We start from the raw sequence: 22,827 nt of genomic DNA, 5'->3' as shown, positions 1-22,827 counted from the left end.
TGAAACTAATTTGAAAACTCATCTCTCTCGAAATCACTACTCAATTCACCCTTACTATTTTTTCTTCTTATTGTCTAAGGCATATGTGGATAATATGGTGTTATGTGTAACTGTATCACATATGATTAAGCATTTGCTGTACAGTGCACCCCCATTTTTATGCGGGGATAGGTTCCAGACCGTACTGCGGAAATGCAAAATCTGTAGAAATGCGAAAATTCCCGCTAAAAATGATTATGACTGGCTTATAACTGCCAAATACCTTGTGCCCCTTCAACTAAAACGCTTATAACTGCCTATTTTAAAATTTCACTGCTTAATGTGATAGTTCAAACAAAAACTTACCTTAAATTATCATACTAAAATAATTTTAACATAATTTCAAACAAAAAATACACCCCAAACCATCATCCCAAAACACCCAAAGTAACCTTACATTACAGCACTTTCCTATTACTGTTACTCTTAAGTAGACTGTATACACTCCTAAAATGCTTATAACTGCCTATTTTAACAGTTCATCGCCAAACGTGACAGTTCAAACAAAAATATAACTTAAACTATCATCTCAGACAACCCTAATATCATTTCAAAGTCATGTTGCAAAATCATGTACAGTACCACCCTACAACTATTACTATCAAGTATCCCCTATCATTCAGAGATACACGTTTTCTTTGGCTCATGTAACTTTGCACATCGTTCTCAGTGGTCTGGTTAAACTAAGATATACTTAACTTTTTCTGCGCATCTGTAATGCGCGGGGCATACGTTTTACATACTGTATACTGTATTGATATTTTCCTGTGCTGTAAGATTATTTTGAAATGATATTTACTATACAGATATTTATTTTAGGATAAAATACATACATTGGCATGAGTATTATGGCCCTCTTTTAGTTTTTCCCTTGTTTTCACGATTGTCTCGTAAGTACGTACGGTCTGCCATGCAACATAGTCATCATAGTTATAAGTATGTCTGGGTGGTGTTGCATCATCTAATAATGTGTTGGGCATTCTTTTCTGATAACTATATAGCAAAAAGTGTGGGGATTCTCCTATTGTCTCATTTACAGTATTATTCAGTGTGAATTGTACGTCTTCTAATGCCAAGTCCCATGTGGTTTTTTGTGACCACACTCCCGCCCTTATTACCTGTGGAACCAGCAGGTTCCTCCTGAATGCAAGGAACAAACAGATGTCCCTAACCTTGTGAGGTCTGCTCTGAACATACTCCTTTCCATTTCGTCAGACGTAGAGTACATCCGCTGGATTGTCTCACGAAGCCAGAAAGAAATCGTGTTCTTGAACACTTCTTTCTTAGTCCGACCAGTACTAATGAAGTTGCTGACACTCAGGTTTGAGATGTTGAGTCCTCTTAAGATAGTACTGCAGCACTCTAACTGGACACAGTAGTATCTCGTAATGATCACTACCAACCAGGTGATATCCAGACCTGGTAGCTCTACTGTCCGGTAGAGCTATTCCGCAGCAGGTAGCAGGCTTCCTTGTCCTTCGTCACTGAGAGAGGCTTCTCTCTATCTCAGCTTGTCAAGATATAGGAGATAGTTGAACATCCCATATGTTCAGCTGCCCTCCCCAAGTCCTCTTTAAGGGCATCGATCTCCTTTTCTCATGAGAGATCTACATGCTGATGAGTAGCTTTGAACAGTCTTGACCTCCCTTACGAGAGTCGTTGGACAGGAATCTGACCCTCAAGACTGTGTTCCTGCTTGTTCTCCTTCCTTTGCTTTACATGACCGGGAAAAGAGGGCATGGACAAGAGAGTTGGCGAGCCACATGGCCTTCGATGCTATCACTCAAGGAGTAGGGATCTGTCATGCTTGAATTTGTCCCGGAATTCGTAGCAAAGACTCAGAATCCTTGCGTCCCTGACACCAGATTCGAGTCCCTCTCAGTCCCCTCCCCAAAGGACCTGGTTGGTAGTGATCATTACGAGATACTACTGTGTCCAGTTAGAGTGCTGCAGTACTATCTTAAGAGGACTCAACATCTCAAACCTGAGTGTCAGCAACTTCATTAGTACTGGTCGGACTAAGAAAGAAGTGTTCAAGAACACGATTTCTTTCTGGCTTCGTGAGACAATCCAGCGGATGTACTCTACGTCTGACGAAATGGAAAGGAGTATGTTCAGAGCAGACCTCACAAGGTTAGGGACATCTGTTTGTTCCTTGCATTCAGGAGGAACCTGCTGGTTCCACAGGTAATAAGGGCGGGAGTGTGGTCACAAAAAACCACATTCATGTCCCTCTACCTTCGGGACATTGCCCCTGGGTCCATGGAAAATTTTTCCTTGGGTCCTGTGGTGGGTGCTAAACAATTTGAGTAGCTCACCCAGCTCCCCTAGAGGGATAGGCAGCATCTCGCCTGAGGTGTTCTGTTGCAAGGAGAGAATTTGAGTGAGTGACTGGCTTCCTCCCTTTCTTTTTTTTATACCCTTCCTGTCCCGTAGTTCGGAGGGACAGTTGGCGAACCGTCACGTGCTAGATGGGCATGCAATGCAGGTGAGCTACATAAGTGAGTACTGCATCATAATCTTTAAGTCTGTAGATTAATAGATGCAAGTCGTTCCCCTCTCTCTAGCAAGGGAGAGAGGGGCTGACAATAAAACGAAACCTGTTGGTTTTATTAGCCTTTTATTGTCTCCAATACTGTGGGTTCATCCGAGCCCTTTTTGAATCAGTGACTCTATTCATACCCATTTTGCTCTTTAGTGTTTGAAAGGCTGTTTCTTGTTCATCCTTCCATTCATAATTAATATCTTTTTTGGTAAGTTCTGTTAAAGGTTTGGCTATAGTAGCAAAACCCTTTATAAAAGGTGTATAATAACCTACCATACCTAAGAACCTTCTTAATGCTTTCAAATAGTGGGAGCGTGGTAATCAATTATTGCCTTTATTTTGCCTGCTTGCAGGTGCAGTCCATCTTCACTAATTACATGACCCAAGTATTCTAAGGATTTCATCAGGAATTGACATTTATTTTTAGTCCTGCAATTCTTAATCTCTCTAGGACCATTTCTGATGTTCTGAGGTGACTTTCTAAGTCTTTGCTAAAAATGATTACATCATCTAAGTATACTGCAACATTCTCTATGTCCCCTAGAATTTGTAGCATGGATCTGACAAATGTTAATGGGGCTGATGTTAGTCCAAATGGCATTACTTCAAACTGTAAATGTTCTTTATGTGTGCTGAGGGCTGTGAATGGTTTCGATTCTTCATCTAGAGGTACTTGCCAATATCCACTAAGCAAATCAAAGGATGAAAATATTTTGGCCCCTCCTAATTGAGCTAACATGTCTTGGATTACTGGCATTGGCATTCTATCTGGAATCGTGTTGGAATTTAACTTCCTGTAATCTATTACAGGTCTCCAACTACCATCTTTCTTTGGAACAAGTGACAATGGTGAATTATATGGAGATTTAGAAGGAATTACTACTCCATCTTCTTTCATTTCCTCTATCAGCTTGTCAACTATGGGTCTCTGGCTTATTGGGAATCTGTAATTAGGAATAAAAAATGGCTTGGCGCCATCATCTGACAAAATTCTATGTTGTAGAACATTTGTTCTTCCTAGTTTATCTCCTTCTATAGCTATTACATTTCTGTATTTTCCTAACACCGGAATTAACTTGTGTCTATTTTCTGGAAAATCCATTTTGTTTACTTCTGAACTTAATTGAGAGTTTTGGCCAGTTATAGAGAAAAATGCCTTTTCTTGTACCGTTAGTAAAGGATTGTTAATGGGAATTCCTATGCAAAATATAATACCTGTGTATAAGGTTAGTCCGTTGCCTGAATAGTTTTGTACATAAACTTCGAAATTACCACCATTCATATGGACGAGCGAGTTATCCATCCTGACAAAATCTGGTAGTTCTTCATTTAATAATAGAATATCCTTACCCCTTACATCTTCTTTTGATCTCAAATATATCTTTGTTAAACATTTCGGATACAAAATTACTGCTCCGTCAAGTATAAATTGTACTTTATTATCATCAGCTGTGCTAACGCAACATATTTCTTTTCAACATATTTCTTCTTCTTTTGTGTCTGAAAAATAACAAAGTTCTGCATCTCCGGTGGTTTTTTCCATTACTTCTGTTGTACTGTTTATTTCTGATCTTTTTATTTTATCTAAGCATAATACAGTACTTCATTTAGTATTTTTCTCTCCTAATTCATTACTACATTGCTGCAATCATAAGTATAGGCCCCTTGATTTTCGTGAGATTCAGTGTTTTGGTGATTACCATTATTCATATCTGAGTAATTATTGATATTGGAGTACTGTATGTATCATTTATATGTGTATTGTTGAGACGTGCACTTCTCAACAATTCTGTATTCTGGGATCGTGTGAATTCCTCTTTTCTATCTATTTTCATTTTATCTTGCTTGCTATGGTTATTTATCTGTCTTTCTGGTACGTTCATTTCGCTTGTCAAAACTGTCTCAGACAAATTGATCAGATTTGGGTGAAACTTTTCTTCGTCAAGCGTAAAGCATAAGCTCTTTAGACTATCTTGTTTCAGGCTAATCTTGCCTTCATTATAATCTAATATCATTCCACATCTCCTCATTAATTTAAATGAAAACAATACTTGTGCGGGAAAAAATGTGTCTTCTAAAACTAGGAAGTTTATTATGTGATAATATATCATCAATTTCTAGGTTCACATTCCCTAGACTTTTAATCTGTTTCCCTGATACTCCTTCTATTACTCTACTTTGACTCTCAATCTGAGTTTCTGCAATGCCTAAATATCTAGTTAAAGTTATTTTATCAGTTATATTTACAGTGCTACCTGAATCAATGAGTACCGTGAATGTCTTTCCATTTATTGGAATTTTTACCGTAGGTAGATCCTTTCCATTTATTCTTTCCTCTTCCATGGAAAATATTACTTCTTTGCTGTGTAAATAGGAAAATGCGGATGAACCTTCATTTCCCATTGTAACTTTTTCTTCTTTTTCCGTTCCATCCCCTTGAAGTGGTTCACTTTCTTTACTCTGTAGAGGGGTTAATTGTCACTGGTCGGATGCTTTATTTATTTTCGGGCGACGGTTACTTATCTCTACAGTTTCTGTATTGGTTTCCTTATTATTGAACCATCGGTACTTGGTTAAATGCCCGATCTTTTTGCAAGCTGCACAGATTTTTGGCTTTCTGCATTCATTAGTGGAATGATTTGTATAACCACAGTTTTCACATGTTGTTTTTGGTCTAGCCCCTTGAGCTGTATAAATCTCTGGTTTTGAATTATTCATGTTTGGATATTGACTAGTATGATATCTCGTGGGTGGACCGTGGAAGTGTCCATTCCTCGATGCATTCTGTCTTCCCTTCTGGTTTGGATTCCACCTTTTTCAGGTATTTTGTGCATAGTTCCTTTGAAAGGAAGTTTGTCTGTTCCCTACCTGTCCTGAATAATTCTTGTACATGTTATTTCTGGGCTCAACCTGTGTCGCCGAGTGAAATGTCCCATATAGCACACATTTCCAGGTATAAAAATTTGCTAGATATACCAGAGAAAAAAGCTATACAGCTAATAGGATGCCAGAGTTACTACCTCTGGGTCGATCCTCCTCATAGGATGTAGGTATATCATCTAGGAGCGAGTGGAAGCCACTACCACAGATGCTTAACCCAAATAGATCTCTCCTCTCCCAAAACCCCTCTACCTAAGGGGTGCCGTTACAGCGGTCCTTCTCCGCTCGCTACTACTACTTCTACCCAGAACCTTGATCCCTTCATAGCACGCTTTCTCGTGTACACGTAGATTTTCGTGGTGTGTTTTTGTGCCGCTTTTTTCCTTATTTTGGAATTTTGGTTAGATCAACATGTCTTCAATCAATCAAGACGCATCCTCATCTAAGTTGAGTACATAATTTTGTTGATTTGGGACTCGGTTGGACAATTTTTGTCCCATTTTATAACTTACGCTTTGTCGGCTCGGAGCTGCCATACTTGTTTTCATTCGTGGTTGTAGTCCCCAACCTATTGATGCTCTCATCTTCTGACGTCTCGGAAAATTTTTTATTATATGCTCCATTTTATATAATGATAGTTTTAATTTTCGCTCGTTTCTGACGCGCACGACTATCACATTTTAGAATAGTGGGAAGTTAGGCCTAGCCTATCCTTTCCCTTTTGTTCTTTACGTAGGTGCATGTAAATATTGTTATTATATCATTTAAATTTTATTATTATTATGTATTCCTATATACCTTTAGTCTGACTTTGGTAGTGTTTTCCTTTAGCCTACCTGACCAGTTTGACACTGTCGAATCTCGGAAGGTAGGCTAAGTTGGCCCCAGTTTTCCTGCCTACCCTGGCTTCTAGGCCTAGGTAAGGTAGGTTTTCTTGGGTGGCCTTCGTTCGAGTTTTGGGCGCCTGCCTGTCCTTCCTGACCAGTTTGATTCATCAAATCTTGGAAGGCTTGGTTCAGTGCTGGTGCCCCTTTCTCATTCATATTACTGGCGTGACCTAGCCTTCCTGGCCAGGTGTTCACTTCGGAAGGTTAGGCTAGGCTATAGAAGTTATCTATTCCTCCTTCATGTAATTTTCTCTCACTCCTATTTTGTCAGACTATTGTCTACATGGCTTCTCCCTTTGGGGCATTTTAGAGCAATGCTCATTTGCCCTTTTTGGTTGAGATGACGCTTCGTGGAAGGTGTTTAGGCACCTGACCTGTTGTAGTCGCCATGTTTTCTCTGCCCCTACTTCTCCGCCGTTCCGCTATCCGGATCTGTTCCGGCGGCTGTCGTTAGATGGCTATTTAGTTCCTAGTAGGAACAATAGCTTGAGCGTTAGTGCCTTCCTTTTTATGGCGGAATTGTGGAGCTGCCGGGCTGAATGTTAATTTTAGTTATTACCTTTTTCACGTGAACTACGTTCCGGGGAAATCAGTCCCGGAACCTTCATTCCGGCGTACTAGTCTTTTCCTCTACTCGGTTGTTGATTTCTGTGAGGTTAATTTCACGAGACGCTCCGGCGTCATCGGAATTGTTTTCCGGTGCGATCGACTTCAGGAGTGGCCTCCCTGTTCTGATTGTACTGGAACGTTCCGCCGTAACCTTATTGTTCACTCCAGATCTCAACTCCGGCGTGGGGAAATTATTAATTTTAAGTTTTTACTAGATTAGTACAGTACTTATCTATGGCCGGAAACTGTTCCGGCGTTATCTCTTTGATACTCGTGTATCAATTCCTCTTACAGATGGTTCATTGTCAGGAGCCGGGCTGTAATGTCTATTTGCAGCAACCCTGTGGCCATGTAGCATGCAGGTCTCATGCCAGCTGCGCAGTCGAGGTGGATGATCATCTCATCTGGCATCCAGATGGCTGCGATGTATGCTACTCCTTATATCAAGGCGTGATTGATGATTCGGTACGTTAACCTCTTGGCATACTCTTATGAATACTTCAAACAGGTCTGAAGTACATCTTCTATATCGAAAGAATTTACATGTCAATTTCCTATATTGACATTATATCATGTTTCAGGTCCCTCGGTCCCGCCAATCCTCATCTCTTTCCACTCTTAAGATCTGGGTCGGGGGCTTCGGTCGTAATGTTGGTCAAGGACGCCCCTATGTGCTAGCAGAGGACATATGTAACGTCCTTTATCCCATGGACAGGTCCTCTGCAGCGATAGCTCCCGAAGTGGCGGAGCCCCTGATTCACAGGATTTAGGATGGAGACCCAAGTCCCGCCGGAAGAGCAACAAGAACTGTGCGAGGAAGTGGCCGAGGAAGTGGCCAACATCAGCATTCACGTGGAACCGATGGCCATCGATCCGGAGGAGGAAGGTAGGGATGTAAGTGAGGCAGGTAGAACTAAAAATTCAATTTCTTTCAGCTTTCCTGCGTCTTCGTCTTCCTCCTTCCAAGGTTTCTCTAAGGTCTCCACCCTTGGGGCCCATTCGGTGTTGGTAATCCCCAAGGTGAAGTCCTTAGTGAAGACGAAGACATTAGGTTTACCTAAAGTGTCAAAAACCCCGAAGATCCCGGCCATGCTGAGTTCCGCCAGGTTGTCGTTGGTCCCCAAACGTTCGACTTCCTCTCAGAAGGCTACTCTCCCTTCTAAGGGGCCGAGACCCAAGGCGGGCAAGAGTAAGAAACCTGAATTTGACCCTGAGGCCTTTACAGACATCCTCATGAAAAAGATATCTGCCCAGGTAAATTCCCAATTTGAGACGATGTCTCGAGATCTCGCCTCGAGTCTAGAGTCATCTGGCAGATTTGTACAGTCTCTGGCTCAGAGACTGAAGACACAAGAGGAGTCGCTTGCCGGACTCGTTAATTCCGGTCCGGTACAGCAACAGAGTTATTCCATCCCGGACTCCTCAAAGCTTCCAGCGTTTGAGGACTGTAATCCTTGGCGGCTCGCCTTCAATGCCCCCTTTGCCTATGGTAAATTAACCATCGAAGGTTGTGGCACCCGTCCTGTGGAAGACTTCGAGTTCTTCCCGCCGGATCTTGTTTTTCCTTTCCCGGGATACGCCCGTTTATCGGAGGAAGCCTTGGTAAGGGAAGACAAGGTTCCCAAGGAAACGGTGATCTTCCCCAGGGACCAAGCACAATCGGCATGGGTCAGAATTCTGTCTGACTGGGAGTGTACCAATACCAAACTAACTCCTCACAAGGGGCAGTATACGATGTTTGTTGTCCACGAGGACATCCCCACCCATTGTACTTCTAAGATAGCTGAGCTAACTCTGCAGGCCGGAATAGAGGAGAAGCCGATGCCTCAGCTTCGGGAGACGGACTCTACATCTCTTCTCTTTCTGGGAGACCTGGATTGCTGGGTTGGGGCTCCTGAAACCTTCACAGTAGGTAGGCTGGATCCGGAGTGCGCTTCGGATCTATTCAGTGAGCAGTTACCCAGGATTCCGGAGTCCCTGATCAAAGCAGAATACGATGCTAGATGCCGTCTCAACAGATCCATCAACTCCATCACCTCAGCGGAGTTGACATCAGCAGTGTACAAAGACGAACCTCTATTCCGGATTCTGACCAAATCACTTCTGGCCTCATTCCAGAGTGATTTGTATGACTTTGTGGTAGCAAGACGGAACTGCCGGAAACATGTGCTGGCTGACGCCTCCATCCGGCATGAGCCAAACAGGCTTATTAAATCTTCAATCTGGGGAACGAACCTCTTTCCTGATGACGTGGTCAACACCGTCATCAGCGAAGCTTCCAGGGCCAACCAGAATCTTCGGATTCGTTGGGGACTTCCCTTTAAAAGGAAATCTTCTGAGTCTTCGGGCCCTCAGCCTAAGGGAAGGAAGAGGACAAGGAGGTACCACCCGTACAAGGCCCCTCAGACCCAGACAGTTGTTCAGGCAGTTCCCGTCGCTCAGGTTGCCCAACCTTCCACCTCCAAGGGGCAACCTCAGCATGTCTTGCTGAACCAACCGGCTCACCACTCTGCTGACTCAGCTGCTTATGTAGCTTCCTCAGTGTTCAACCCCACCTTTGAAACTCAAGGGTCGTTTCAAGGCTACCGCCAGTCCAGGGGCGTTAGAGGTCGAGGCGGATCCCGTTACAGGGCTGGATCCAGACCCCAGTCTAGAGGCAGAGGCTCAAGAGGAGGCAGAGGCTCAAGAGGAGGCAGAGACAATAAGCCATCAAACAAATGAACATCCTCAGGTAGGTGGGAGTCTGCAACTTCACAGGGACCATTGGACCTTCAGTCCATGGGCCCACAGTATTGTTTCAAAAGGTCTAGGGTGGAGCTGGATAGCAGGGCCTCCTCCACCAGTCAGATTCTATCAGACCCCAACACCGGATCTGTTAGAATATGCAAAAGACCTTCTAAAGAAGGCAATAAAGAAAGTCAGACATCTAAAATTTCAAGGACGCTTGTTCAGTGTGCCAAAGAAAGATTCAGACAAAAGAAGAGTGATATTGGACCTATCAACTCTCAATTCTTATATCCAGTGCGACAAGTTCCGTATGTTGACCGTCTCTCAGGTGCGGTCCTTACTTCCCCATGGGGCCGTCACCACCTCTATAGATCTTACAGACGCTTATTATCATGTCCCGATAGCGAGAAACTTCTCTCCCTACCTAGGATTCAGAGTAGGCAAACAGGCTTACTCCTTCAGAGTAATGCCTTTCGGGCTCAACATAGCACCCAGGATCTTCACCAAACTAGGAGAAACTGTGGTACAGGAACTGAGGTCTCAAGGCATCAGGCTCGTGGCTTACCTAGACGATTGGCTAATCTGGGCTCCCAACGACACCGATTGCTGGAAGGCGACCAGAAAGGTCATTCAGTTTCTAGAGTATCTAGGATTTCACATAAATACAAAGAAATCTCGTCTGATTCCGGCATCCCAATTTCAATGGCTGGGAATCCAGTGGGATTTAAACACCCACAAACACTCAATTCCGCCAGCAAAATGCAAAGAGATAGCCAAAGCAACGAGACAGTTTCTCAGGTGCAAACGAGCCTCTCGTCGCACTCAAGAAAGAATCATAGGTTCTCTTCAGTTTGCATCAGTAACAGATCTACTTCTCAAAGCAAAACTGAAGGACATAAATCGAGTGTGGCGGAGTCGAGCAAATTACAATCTCAGAGACAAAGTCTCCCTCATACCTCCAATCTTAAAGAAAAGACTCAGACCTTGGACAACGGCCAAAAGTCTTTCCAAATCAATTCCTCTACAATTCCCTCCACCAGCTCTTATCATCCACACGGACGCATCTCTGACCGGATGGGGAGGTTACTCACAATACAAAAAGTTCAAGGAACCTGGTCGAATCTTTTTCATCACTTCCATATCAATATTCTAGAGGCGATGGCGGTTTTCCTGACTCTGAAACGCTTACGTCCAGCCAGGAACATACATATCAGATTAGTCCTGGACAGTGCAGTGATAGTTCATTGTATGAACAGGGGAGGTTCCAAATCAAGTCACATAAACCATGCAATGATAGCAATCTTTTCATTAGCAATGAAAAACCATTGGCACTTGTCCGCCACGCATCTGTCAGGAGTAAGAAACATGATTGCAGATTCTCTGTCAAGGACGACTCCTTTGGAATCAGAATGGTCTCTGGACAAGAATTCCTTCAACTGGATTTCCCAACAGATTCCGGGACTTCAGGTGGACCTGTTTGCCACGGAATCAAATCACAAACTACCCTGTTATATAGCTCCGAACCTGGACCCTCGGGCCTACGCCACGGATGCAATGTCAGTAGACTGGAACAAATGGCAGAAGGTGTACCTGTTCCCACCAGTAAACCTTCTGTTGAAAGTTCTACACAAACTCAGGTCATTTAAAGGCCGGATAGCTCTAGTAGCCCCCAACTGGCCGAAGAGCAACTGGTTTCCCCTTCTATTAGAGTTGAAACTCAGAGCCAAACAGATCCCTCATCCAAAGTTAACACAAGTAGTACAAACTCAGACTGTGTCAGCTTCCTCAGGAATGTTGAATGCCCTAACTTTATGGATTTCATGAAATTCACGGCACAGAAAAATGCTAATATTGATCCATTGAATGCAGTGTTTCTAGAATCAGATAAGAGAGATTCTACTCTACGTCAGTATGATTCGGCAGTAAGAAAACTGGCCAACTTTCTAAAAGAATCAGACGTTCATACAATGACTACGAATCTCGCAATCTCATTTTTTAAAGCCCTTTTTGATAAAGGCCTAGCTGCTAGTACTATTACTATGACTAAATCCGCCTTAAAGAAAATATTTCAACTGGGATTTAACATTGACTTAACAGATTCGTATTTTTCCTCTATTCCTAAAGCTTGTGCTCGTCTTAGACCAACAACACATCCTAAAACAGTTTCTTGGTTTTTAAATGACGTACTAAGATTAGCCTCAGACACAAATAATGAATCTTGCTCTTATTTGACTCTTCTTAGGAAGACGCTGTTTTTAATTAGCCTGGCTTCAGGAGCTAGAATCTCTGAACTTTCAGCCCTTTCTAGAGAGTCAAATCATGTGGATTTCCTCCCGTCAGGAGAGGTTCTACTTTCTCCGGACCAAACCTTTTTAGCCAAGAACAAAGATCCTCAAAATAGGTGGTCTCCCTGGAAGATCATACCTCTTCCGGAAGATCCTTCCTTATGTCCGGTAGTTACCTTGAAAGCTTACCTGGAAAGGACTTCTCAAAGATCTTCAGGTCCCCTTTTTGTTAGAGAGAATGGTGGAACCATCTCCTTGAATGGTATTAGACAACAAATTCTTTATTTTATTAAACAAGCCAACCCGGATTCAATTCCCCAGGTCCATGATATCCGTGCTGTAGCAACCTCAGTTAATTACTTTCTCAACATATGAATTTTGATGAAATTAAGAAATATACGGGCTGGAAATCTCCAAGAGTCTTTAAACGTCACTACCGTAAGTCCTTAGAGGCTCTAAAATTTTCTGCTGTCGCTGCAGGGAACATAGTTTCTCCAGAGTCAGCTTAGTATTATGTTATTTAAATTGTAATTTGTATTTTAAGTTGTAATTTGTAATTTTGTTTGCTTGCCCTACCGATTGGTATACCTCTCACCTACCTGCCTCGCTTGTATTCCCTGCCTTTCTACCTTGTTGTCTGGGTTTGGGTTGCTTCACAAACCACTCCTGCATTTGTACATACCATCCTTATTCATTTTCACAATTATTTTTAATTTAGGTGATGGTTTTTTAATTAGTTTGTTAAATTATTTCTTAAGCTACATTGTTTTGTATAATTACTTAACATATATAAGATTTAGATAATTTGTTATATTTTTGGATAAGTAAAAAGCATATTCTAAAATAATTTTATTTTTCCTTAGCAAAAGTTTTTGATTTTAAACATTTGAACTTTTATATTTAACAAGCTTTTTGTGGCCAATTCTCTGCTACTATTTCACTCGGCGACACAGGTTGAGCCCAGAAAAGGGATTTTGACAAAGGAAAAATCTATTTCTTAGTGAAGACCTGTGTCGCCCAGTGAACCCTTCCCTCTTTTTCCCACCCTAGGCTGGCCAAAGCTTGGGTGCTATTTAGGGATGAAGGTTCTGGGTAGAAGTAGTAGTAGCGAGCGGAGAAGGACCGCTGTAACGGCACCCCTTAGGTAGAGGGGTTTTGGGAGAGGAGAGATCTATTTGGGTTAAGCATCTGTGGTAGTGGCTTCCACTCGCTCCTAGATGACATACCGACATCCTATGAGGATGATTGACCCAGAGGTAGTAACTCTGACATCCTATTAGCTGTATAGCTTTTTTCTCTGGTATATCTAGCAAATTTTTATACCTGGAAATGTGTGCTATATGGGACATTTCACTGGGCGACACAGGTCTTCACCCAGAAATAGATTTTTCCTTTGTCAAAATCCCTTTTTCTCTATATGACTCATTGGCATTTCTGCCCTTTCTTTCATTTAGTGTTTCTGTTACCCCTACAGATTCCTTAGAAAAATCTATATCTTCTAAATTTCATCTCATGGCTATTAAAGCGGTAAGGCTATCACTTTTAGAATCAATTTTGATCTTCTTGAAATCCTTCTTTTCTTTTTCCCCAAGTGCGTTGGTTGCATGGTTCCAAATGACAAGTAATTTAACACATGTCTTAAACTGACTAAATCAGTTTCTGCATCACCAAAATCATTCTTACCTCCTATTGTAACATTTGTCTTTCTTAAGTCTTTTATCGCTTTGTGTGTTGCTTCTTCGATATCTGCGTGAAGATTTGCTATTGATTCCCCATCGTAGTGATGGTTGAGAAACTTATTTATATCATATAAGGCATCACTTTGACTCACTGGTTCCCAGAATGACAAGCAGATTCTTTTAAACTTGGCATATGTTGTTGAATCTAACTGAATTCAAAGTTCTTTGTGCATCACCCTTTTCTGAACTCACCAGAAGCAAGGCTCCATTTATTTTTGTTCTTTCATCTGTTATTCTATTTGTGGAGGTACGACTGTCTGCGTCCGCTAACCACTGCTTCACAGAGTATGATTCTAATGTACTTTTATCAGGATTTGAACTCTCCACTCTTCCAAAAAATCGTGTGGCTTGCGTAATGATCGCTGCTTGCGCCACATTTCTAAATTGAAATGTATCAATAGGGTTAGTATTACTGTTATTGCTACTTATGTTAGTATTTCCCTGAGTTAACGATATTCGTGAACTTGGCACTGGAATTCGACTTTGTCTATCTGTTGTTGGTCTTAAATGATAATGTCTGTGTCTAATGGCATTTAACAGTTCATCAATCGAATCCTGCATTACAATGGTATTCTAAAATCATATGGAATTCTGTACCCAAACACAATAGTATTCAAAAATGCATCATAAAAATCATGGTATGTTAAAAAAAAATTCCTATCTATCAAACACAAAAAAAATTAACAAGGGAAAAAAAAGTTTGAGAGAGAGAACCATAAATGTTATGTACCTTTGAGAGAGAATACTAAACAAATACACTCACTGAGAGAGAACTTTTGAGAGAGTTAATTTTCCAACTTATGTATTTTCTGTTGCCGCCTTCCAGTCGTAAACTGTTTTGGTTTTGTCAACTGTTTTTCACTTTTGCGACCGCGTCGTATTCGTAGCTTTCTGTAGACGCTTCGTTCGCTGCCTTTTTATCACTTTCGTGACCAACACAGTTTCGTTGCAGCATTCGCTGCCAACGTTTACTGCTTTCGATGTTCAAACGTTCAGGATACGGTCTGCCACTGCCTTCAGGATACATTCACTTATAGACATTCAGACGTTCACTTGTTGTTTTTAAAAGTTGAAGGTGTTACTGGATGCTTGCGATGTTGTTCGCCGATGTTATGATTCACTTCGTCGTCATGTTTCGGTTGTTGACGTTTGCAGAGAGATGCTTGTTTTAAATTCTGGTATGCACCTTTCACACTTGCACTGCACTGTTTGTCTTCGTTCTGGATCCGCTTCAGCTGCCACCATTTATGTGATGTCTCTTTATTCATTATTCTTCTTTCTGCTATTCGTTGTCAAGTTAAGAAGATTACTTTCTTTAGAGATGCTTATCGTCTGGCTTTGTTATGAAGTAGCGTGTTTTTAGTTCCAGGATGCTTGAAGAAGACGCAATGTAGTTTTCTTTGCTTCATTAACACAATAATAAAGTTACAGTAGGTATACAAATGAATTGCAGTGCAAGGTCACAGTGAGTGTCAAATGTGAGCCTTTCTTCTTCTATCAACCCACAAGTAGTGAGGCTTACAACCCCACCCCCTGTCTTCTCTCTGCTTCTCTGCTACCTTCTCTGCTGTACTGCTTCTCAACTGGACCTTTTTCTGTGATTTTTGGAAAAGATTGTCCAGCCCTATTAGGCAGGAGTCTTGCTTTTGTCCCGCCTTCATTGATGTTAATTGGTCATGCAGATTACCTGAAATGCCCTAGTTTTGGAATGTTACCTCTCTCAAGGAGGAGTTTCTCAAACACCAAAATCATGAATTTTTCTAGCTGTTATTCCATTACAAGGCTACCTTGCTTTTACGAATTCCTCGTGATTACGAACTCGATTCAGAGCAGTCATAATGGCTTCGTAACCACGACACAATCATAACGTTTTACCTGTGTTTTGCTTTATGTTCCAAAACATCACTGAACCCAGCTGTTTAAAACACAACACTTTTTGTTTTGCTGTTTAAAAAGGCGAATAAGCATTTACACTTTTTGTTTTCAAAACTTCTTCCTTTTTCTCTTTGTTTTGCTTTCTTGGCCTCGATAAAGGCGAATAAGCATTTAGGTCTAGCTTTGTCATGAAATTACAGTCAAAACTCCAAACCTATTCCTTTTTCTCTGTTCGTCTCTCTATTCTCTCTCTCTCTTCTCTCTCTTCGTTTCTTAAAATCTCTCTCTATCTGTCAGTGTCTATCACTGAAAGGTTTCTTTCTCTCTTTGTCCCTTTATTCAGAATTTCTAGTTATATTCGCACACTACTGTACAGATCATATCTAAAATACGTGGGCAATTCAGAACGACGGGGCACGTACCTCCGAACAGAATGCTAGGTTTGTTACGTTGTGTTAGTATTTTCGTGATTACATACAAATACATTTATGATAAAATAATAATTTACTTCAGTAAGTTCTTGGCTTACGTCGTTTGTGGTTAGTCCTCACCCTTTCCCATACAAAATTTTCTCTCTCTCTCTCTCTCTAGTGTATCAGTACTATATTGCACATGCCCTCTAATGAAATATCAAGTACTGTACCATAAACAAAAAAATTGAACATGACCAAATCCAACAAGTTCACTACAAGATTGATGCAGGTAGTGTTGCCATATTTTGTGCTTTGTGTGATTTATTGTACCATATTTCATTTCGAGTTTAGCTGACTATGATCATCACACATATTATAACAGTACACAAGAGAATATTTTATCACTGTTGGTGTTTCATCTCTAATCACCATAAAAATATTAAAATCTGAACTTTCATATGTAGGCACCTCTCAACATTCTCCTTCCATCCTTAGTGTAAGTGCCTTTGAATTCTCGTCCCCAGCAAGTTACTGTGCTGTGATGTATAAACACTTCAGCTCTCTCTCTCTCTCTCTCTCTCTCTCTCTCTCTCTCTCTCTCTCTCTCTCTCTCTCTCTCTCTCTCTCTCTCTCTCTCAGTATACATATATTTTAATGAAAAATCACGGTAATTAGTGAATACACAATGTTGCTCTACGAAAAAAGTGAATTAATGATAGTTTTAGAGATATGGCCCAAAGAAAAATCTGCAAATTAGTGGAGTTTCCCTCGCGGACATGTGAATGATGTGTTCCACAAAAATCGCAACAAAACGAAACGCATGAAAATGGGGGGTCACTGTGCACTGTACCCTTCCTGCTGTTACCACAAAATTCTTATGCTGCTCTCTTAAGTTTTCTGTTCCTGGTCTTTTATTTATTAATAAGGATATGTTCATAAGTAATACTGTAATGTTAAGCTAAGAAGGTTTTCAGATCTGAGAGGGTGGGAGTCAATAGTAACTGAATCTATTGTTGCATTGTCGCCTCTGGAATGTTTTGATGCTGTGACTGGACAACATTTGGTTAGATTGTATTAATATTTGGGTAGTACTGTCAAGTAAACACCTTGTCAATTGGCCGAGACCTTTATAGGAACCTGAATTCAATTTATTTTGTATCAGTTGTGGCATTCTGTTTCCTAACTCTGTGTTGCATTCTTTGATTTCAGATCCTCCCTCAGAAGAACCTTCCTTCCGTCTTCAGTTTTGAGCAGCCTCAAGATTTTGGGAATGCTTGTGTGTTTGATGGTACTACATGTAACATTACCGATAGCAGCTCTTAAAGTGTGAGAGACGAGTAAATTATTGTACTCCTACTTTACAAAATTACAACAACAACAAGTAAATCTGTTCTGAATATTAGATTCATACGTCAGCAATGAAATCTGGTTGTAGTCCTTCAAGATATTGTAGTACTTAATTGATAACAGATTTATTGGATAATCACTTGTAAACAATTTTGTGTTAAGAGTTGTCAATTGAACACATTGTCATTACAGAACAGGGCAGGACAAAGGGCTAAAATGAATCCAGAACATTCTCCAGAATTTCCTTTGAAAAGTGAAACTGAAGGTGCATTATCACTGCCTTCCATAAATCAAGAAAACAGCAACATGGCTGCCTCTAGCGAAGCCAGTAAGGGTGACTTTTTGTCTCTGGATCCACTGATGGATATCAAAATAGAACCAGAGGTATTCTGTGAATCTAATGAAGATGAATATTCGTATGAAATGAAATCAGTAGTGAATGAAAAGATCTACTAACTTGCAAAAAGGAAGTAAAACAAGAAAGAAGGAGCAGTCAGAATGGAGAGAAGCCTTTCAGATCCACTGACTGTGAGAAAGCATTGCACAAGAAAGTTAAGCTTACAAGTCGTATCACAAATCCTACCAGAGAGAAAGCACTGATATGCAATGAGTGTGGGAAAGCATTTTCCCAGAAAAAACATCTTTCAGATCATATGCGAATCCATACTGGAGAGAAGCCATTCATGTGCAAGGAATGTGGGAAAGCATTTTCCAGTAAAAATGATCTTGGATGTCATATGAGAATCCACACTGGAGAGAAGCCATTCATGTGCAAGGAATGTGGGAAAGCATTTTGCCAGAAACCAAATCTTACAGCTCATATGAGAATCCACACTGGAGAGAAGCCATTCATGTGCAAGGAATGTGGGAAAGCATTTTCCCAGAAACCAAATCTTACAGTTCATATGAGAATCCATACTGGAGAGAAGCCATTCACGTGCAAGGAATGTGGGAAAGCATTTTCCAGTAAAAAATTTCTTGGATGTCATATGAGAATCCATACTGGAGAGAAGCCATTCGTGTGCAATGAATGTGGGAAAGCATTTTCCTGGGAAGGAAGTCTTACAGCTCATATGAAAATACATACTAGAGAGAAGCCATTCACGTGCAAAGAATATGGGAAAGAATTTTCCTGGAAACAACATCTTACAGATCATATGAGAATCCATACTGGAGAGAAGCCATTCAAGTGCAATGAATGTGGGAAAGCATTTTCCAGTAAACAAGATCTTGGACGTCATATGAGAATACATACTGGTGAGAAGCCATTTGTGTGCAAGGAATGTGGGAAAGCATTTTCCTGGAAAGTAAGTCTTACAGTTCATATAAGAATGCATACAGGAGAGAAGCCATTCATGTGCAAGGAATGTGGGAAAGCATTTTCGCAGAAGCCACATCTTACACGTCATTTGAGAACTCATACTTGAAAGAAGCCATTCATGTGCAAGAATGTGGGAAACCACTTCCCAGGAAACACCTTATAATTTATATGAGAATTGATACTGGAAAGTAGCCATTTACAGTAAACCCTGAATTATCTGCCGTAACATATCCAAGGCTCTTGTGGAGATTGGAAATTTGAGGTTATGGTAAAGAAACACTTCATGGATATAAAATGTCAATTACTTGGAATGAATCTTACCTACTGTTAAAGTTAGCTTATACCTTCGCACCATTAGGGTTGATTGGCATACAAAATAAAAAATAATGCTTGGCTAATCCTCTATGACTGTTTCTGTAATGACCTGTTTCCCACCAGGTGGCGTTGGAATGTTTACGTTCTTGTCAGAATTCTTCATGACCACCCGCTAAGATGTGGGGAGGCTGGGTGGGTTTCCATTTTAACAGTTGGTAAGTATCCAAATAATTGATTTTATCATGGAAATTATCATTATTTGGAATGCATCTTACCTACTGTAAAAATTAGCTTACTACCACATTGAATGAGGATGGTGGGTAGTGTGGCCAGGGAAGCAATGTTCAACGATGTGAACTGGTTGAGGCTGGAAATGCCCATGGCTCCATTCCCTCCTTGCATAACAACTGTCCAATTTACCCTCCCAACTCTGAACTTCTCTTTCTGAAGAGTGTGGGGAGAAGGGTATCGTGCCTCAACAGCTAGGTTAACATACAGCTTATGTGGTCATGCACAACCAAATCATTCAGTCTCCTTCCTATACAGCCTAATGCTTTCATCTCTGCTTGTTGTAGATGAACAGAAAAGAAGCATAATACCGTACAGGAGAAAATAAACCAAAAATCAACAAAATTATTTCTAACGCCAATTCACACCGTCTGCATAAGGACATAAGGACACGGCATGAAGAATTCTGACAAGACCGTAAACATTCCAACGCCACCTGGTGGGAAACAGGTCATTACAGAGACAGTCATAGTTGGTTGGCCAAGCATTATTTTTTTATCTTGCATGCCAATCGCACCTGGTGGCGAGAAGATATGAGCTAACTTTAACGGTACGTAAGTATCCAAATAGTTAATTATAGTCTCATGAAAATTATCATTTTGTACTCAATTTTTTTTGCCTGTTTTGTGACTACAGTACTGTACAGTATATGCTTATAAGCAATGCAGAATACTCTGCAACACTGTACTTTACACATAATGAAAACCAAACTGTACAATACTGTTTACTGAATAAATGTTTAAAAAAAAATTAACATTGAAATTCTCTCTCTCTCTCTCTCTCTCTCTCTCTCTCTCTCTCTCTCTCTCTCTCTCTCTCTCTCTCTCTCTCTCTCTCTCTCTCTCTCTCTCTCTCTCTCTCCTACCTGTTCGCATTGCCAGAACTGTTTACAAGGGCCAAACTTGAAAAATCTCTTTTTTTATGAAGAATAATCCTTGGGGAGAAAGAGGAATGTGCAAATGCACAGCATCGTGATGCATACATGTATGTGCACATGTATACACATATATGTATGTCAACACATGGTTATTTGATATTGAAAGTAGCTACTGTTTTGTACTGCACTTTGTTACCTCCACATTAAAACTCTAATAAACATTTCATTCAAATCTTATTAAAGATGTATTACAGCATTATTGTTGTTTGAATTTGGTGTGGCACAAAAAATTTACACCTTCCAAAACATCTGAAGCTCCTGGAGCTGAGGCTGTTGTATATTACTGGTTGAAATGACTTTGAAATCTGTATTGCACCGCATTTACTGAAAACACGGATCGAAGCAATCATATTAATTATATTAATTATATTCCATTAAAGGGTATTGGCTTTATCTTGTACTGTATATCGAGTTCTTACTCTGAATGTGGGTAATTTGTAGACACAAGGTGACACAGGCCGAGTCCTCTAAGGTATGGCAATCAGCCCTTGAGTGCTGGCAAAAGTGAGAGAGAGAGAGAGAGACGCAAGACTGCAATTGGCATTACCTTTGAAGGCTACAAAAGAAAGATTACACTTCACATTCGCCTAAATTGATAACAAGAGCTTTTGAACCTGCACAGAGAGAGAGAGAGAGAGAGAGAGAGAGAGAGAGAGAGAGAGAGAGAGAGAGAGACTTACAGGTATCATGTACAGTGGTTTGTAAGTGATTACAACTGAATGAGCAGCAAACAAGATCTAAATGCAATGCCTAATCGTTTTTTAGTCTCGTTGACTTACATGGGGTATAATTTAACGATTGGGACTGAATGAAAAGTGGACAAGAACTAAAGCAATACCTAGTCTTTTGTTTGTTTTGCATGGACAGGCAATACCTTTAAGTACTTTACTATGCAATTAAATTTACATTGTACAAACTTCAGTTGAATTGTTGATTGCATGTAAATTAATCAATTTTTAATTTTTATCATTTCTTTAATGTTAAGTACTGTATATAATGCCAATTATCATTTTTATAATTTTATCTTGTGCACCTAGGTTGTGTGTATTGTCATTTTTTAGCATTTTATCTCTGGTATCCAGATTGTGTGAGTTGAAATAAAGAATACAGTGTTCTTAGTATTACTATTATTATTATTTTTATTAAGATCTGACTTGAGGCGTATTCGACTTACGTCGCTGCCTCAGGAAAGGGCCACCGTCGTAACTCGGGAACTGCATGTATTGCTTATGTTTCTCATGTCTAGTACCAGATACTATTTGAATCGCCTCACAGCACGTGATAAGGTAACATGCTCCTATGCTTTGTATCAAACCAATTGTATTTTTGTACACTTGCCACAGTGTTGGTCTATCAATAAACCTACATTTTTGGAACTAACTTTTTTACCATTTGAAGTAAATATTGAAGCAGTAGTATCGGCATATGGTGTACTACTATTTACTTATAACTACCACCATTAAAGTGACCTTGTACTGAATAAAAACAGAGCTTCCCACAACCTGAGAAATAATCGTCTTCTTCAAGAGCTTTTCCTACAAAGGAATAAAACTGTACATTTTTCAAAACACAGGAATTCTGTTGTCATCTAAAGGATGGACTCAAAATGGCCAATTTTTATTAAAATAATTTGTATTTTTCCTAACATACAAACCTGAAGTCCTGTACTTAGGGATTTAGCCTCCAGACACAAGCTGGAACGGCTGTTAAACTTTCAGACTTGGTCTTAACTAACTGATGTTAGCAGGGAAGCCCTGCCCACTCATTGGTCTGTACTCCAGTTTGCCTTTTGGCCCAGGTACCAAACTGAGGGGTGGCTGTGGTTGGTTGTAAATGTAAGGACCAGGTTTGTATATTTGGAAAAATACAAATTACTTAAGAATTTTGCTTTTTGTTCCAACATGAATACAAACCTTTGTTCTTTACATAGAAGACTTACCTATTGGTGGGGGGAGTCTGGGCAATTCTCTGAACCGACTGATTGGTTCTACCCAGCTGGGAATACCTTCTTGGTCTAGAAGAGCTGAGGAAGGAATTCCACACCTCTATCTTGTTGGACATATGGGATGTTGTAACTGCCAGACCTCTGGGGTTAACGTAATGAGTTTGCATGATTACTTTGAAGGCTTAGATGAACCCAATAGTTGTGAAGACAATAAAACTTGCTTGTAAAAATTGGTGGGTTGTCACTGTCAATCCCTCTGCCCCCTTGTCAAGAGAGAGAGGGGAACATGCATCTAATCATTCTACTAAAAGATGAAAGACAGGCTGCCCCTGTCGTGCACTCATCCGCACAACTCATCCGTCCAGCATGTGATGACTCTCCACCTGCCTCCCTGCCCTACGAAAGAGAAAGGTAAAAGAGAAAAGGGACGAGACTAGTCACTCACCCACATTCTCTGGCTTTTAGCACAGCCGCTGTCTCTGTGGCAGAGCTCCATCAAGACCAACAGCCCCAACAACAGTAGCGACGAGACTCGGAGGCCCGATACGCATTTGCATGTGGAACCGAGCAACAGCAACAGCGAGCTGGAGAATGGGACTTCCTCCTCGTCCCAGAAGGATGACAGGAGGAGGAATGGTCCACTTTGTGATCACAACCAAGATAGTGGACTCCAAC

The 22,827-nt window shown here is 40.7% G+C and overlaps 1 protein-coding gene across 1 annotated transcript in view; it reads left to right on the top strand.

Moving 5' to 3' along the window:
• LOC136845683 (zinc finger protein 420-like) overlaps window positions 1–20,119 on the top strand; it is a 97,886-nt gene extending 77,767 nt beyond the window's left edge. Inside the window, exon 4 of the mRNA XM_067115829.1 lies at window positions 17,941–20,119. Within this exon, the coding sequence (XP_066971930.1) occupies window positions 17,941–18,773 (833 nt within the window). The 3' untranslated portion in view covers window positions 18,774–20,119. The remainder of the gene's footprint in view (window positions 1–17,940) is intronic.
• Window positions 20,120–22,827: the final 2,708 nt, after the last annotated feature.

Source organism: Macrobrachium rosenbergii, chromosome 14 (assembly GCF_040412425.1).
Source record: "Macrobrachium rosenbergii isolate ZJJX-2024 chromosome 14, ASM4041242v1, whole genome shotgun sequence".
NCBI lineage: Eukaryota > Metazoa > Arthropoda > Malacostraca > Decapoda > Palaemonidae > Macrobrachium > Macrobrachium rosenbergii.
Note: the sequence above shows the minus strand (reverse complement) of the source record. Positions and strands in the feature narration are given on the sequence as shown.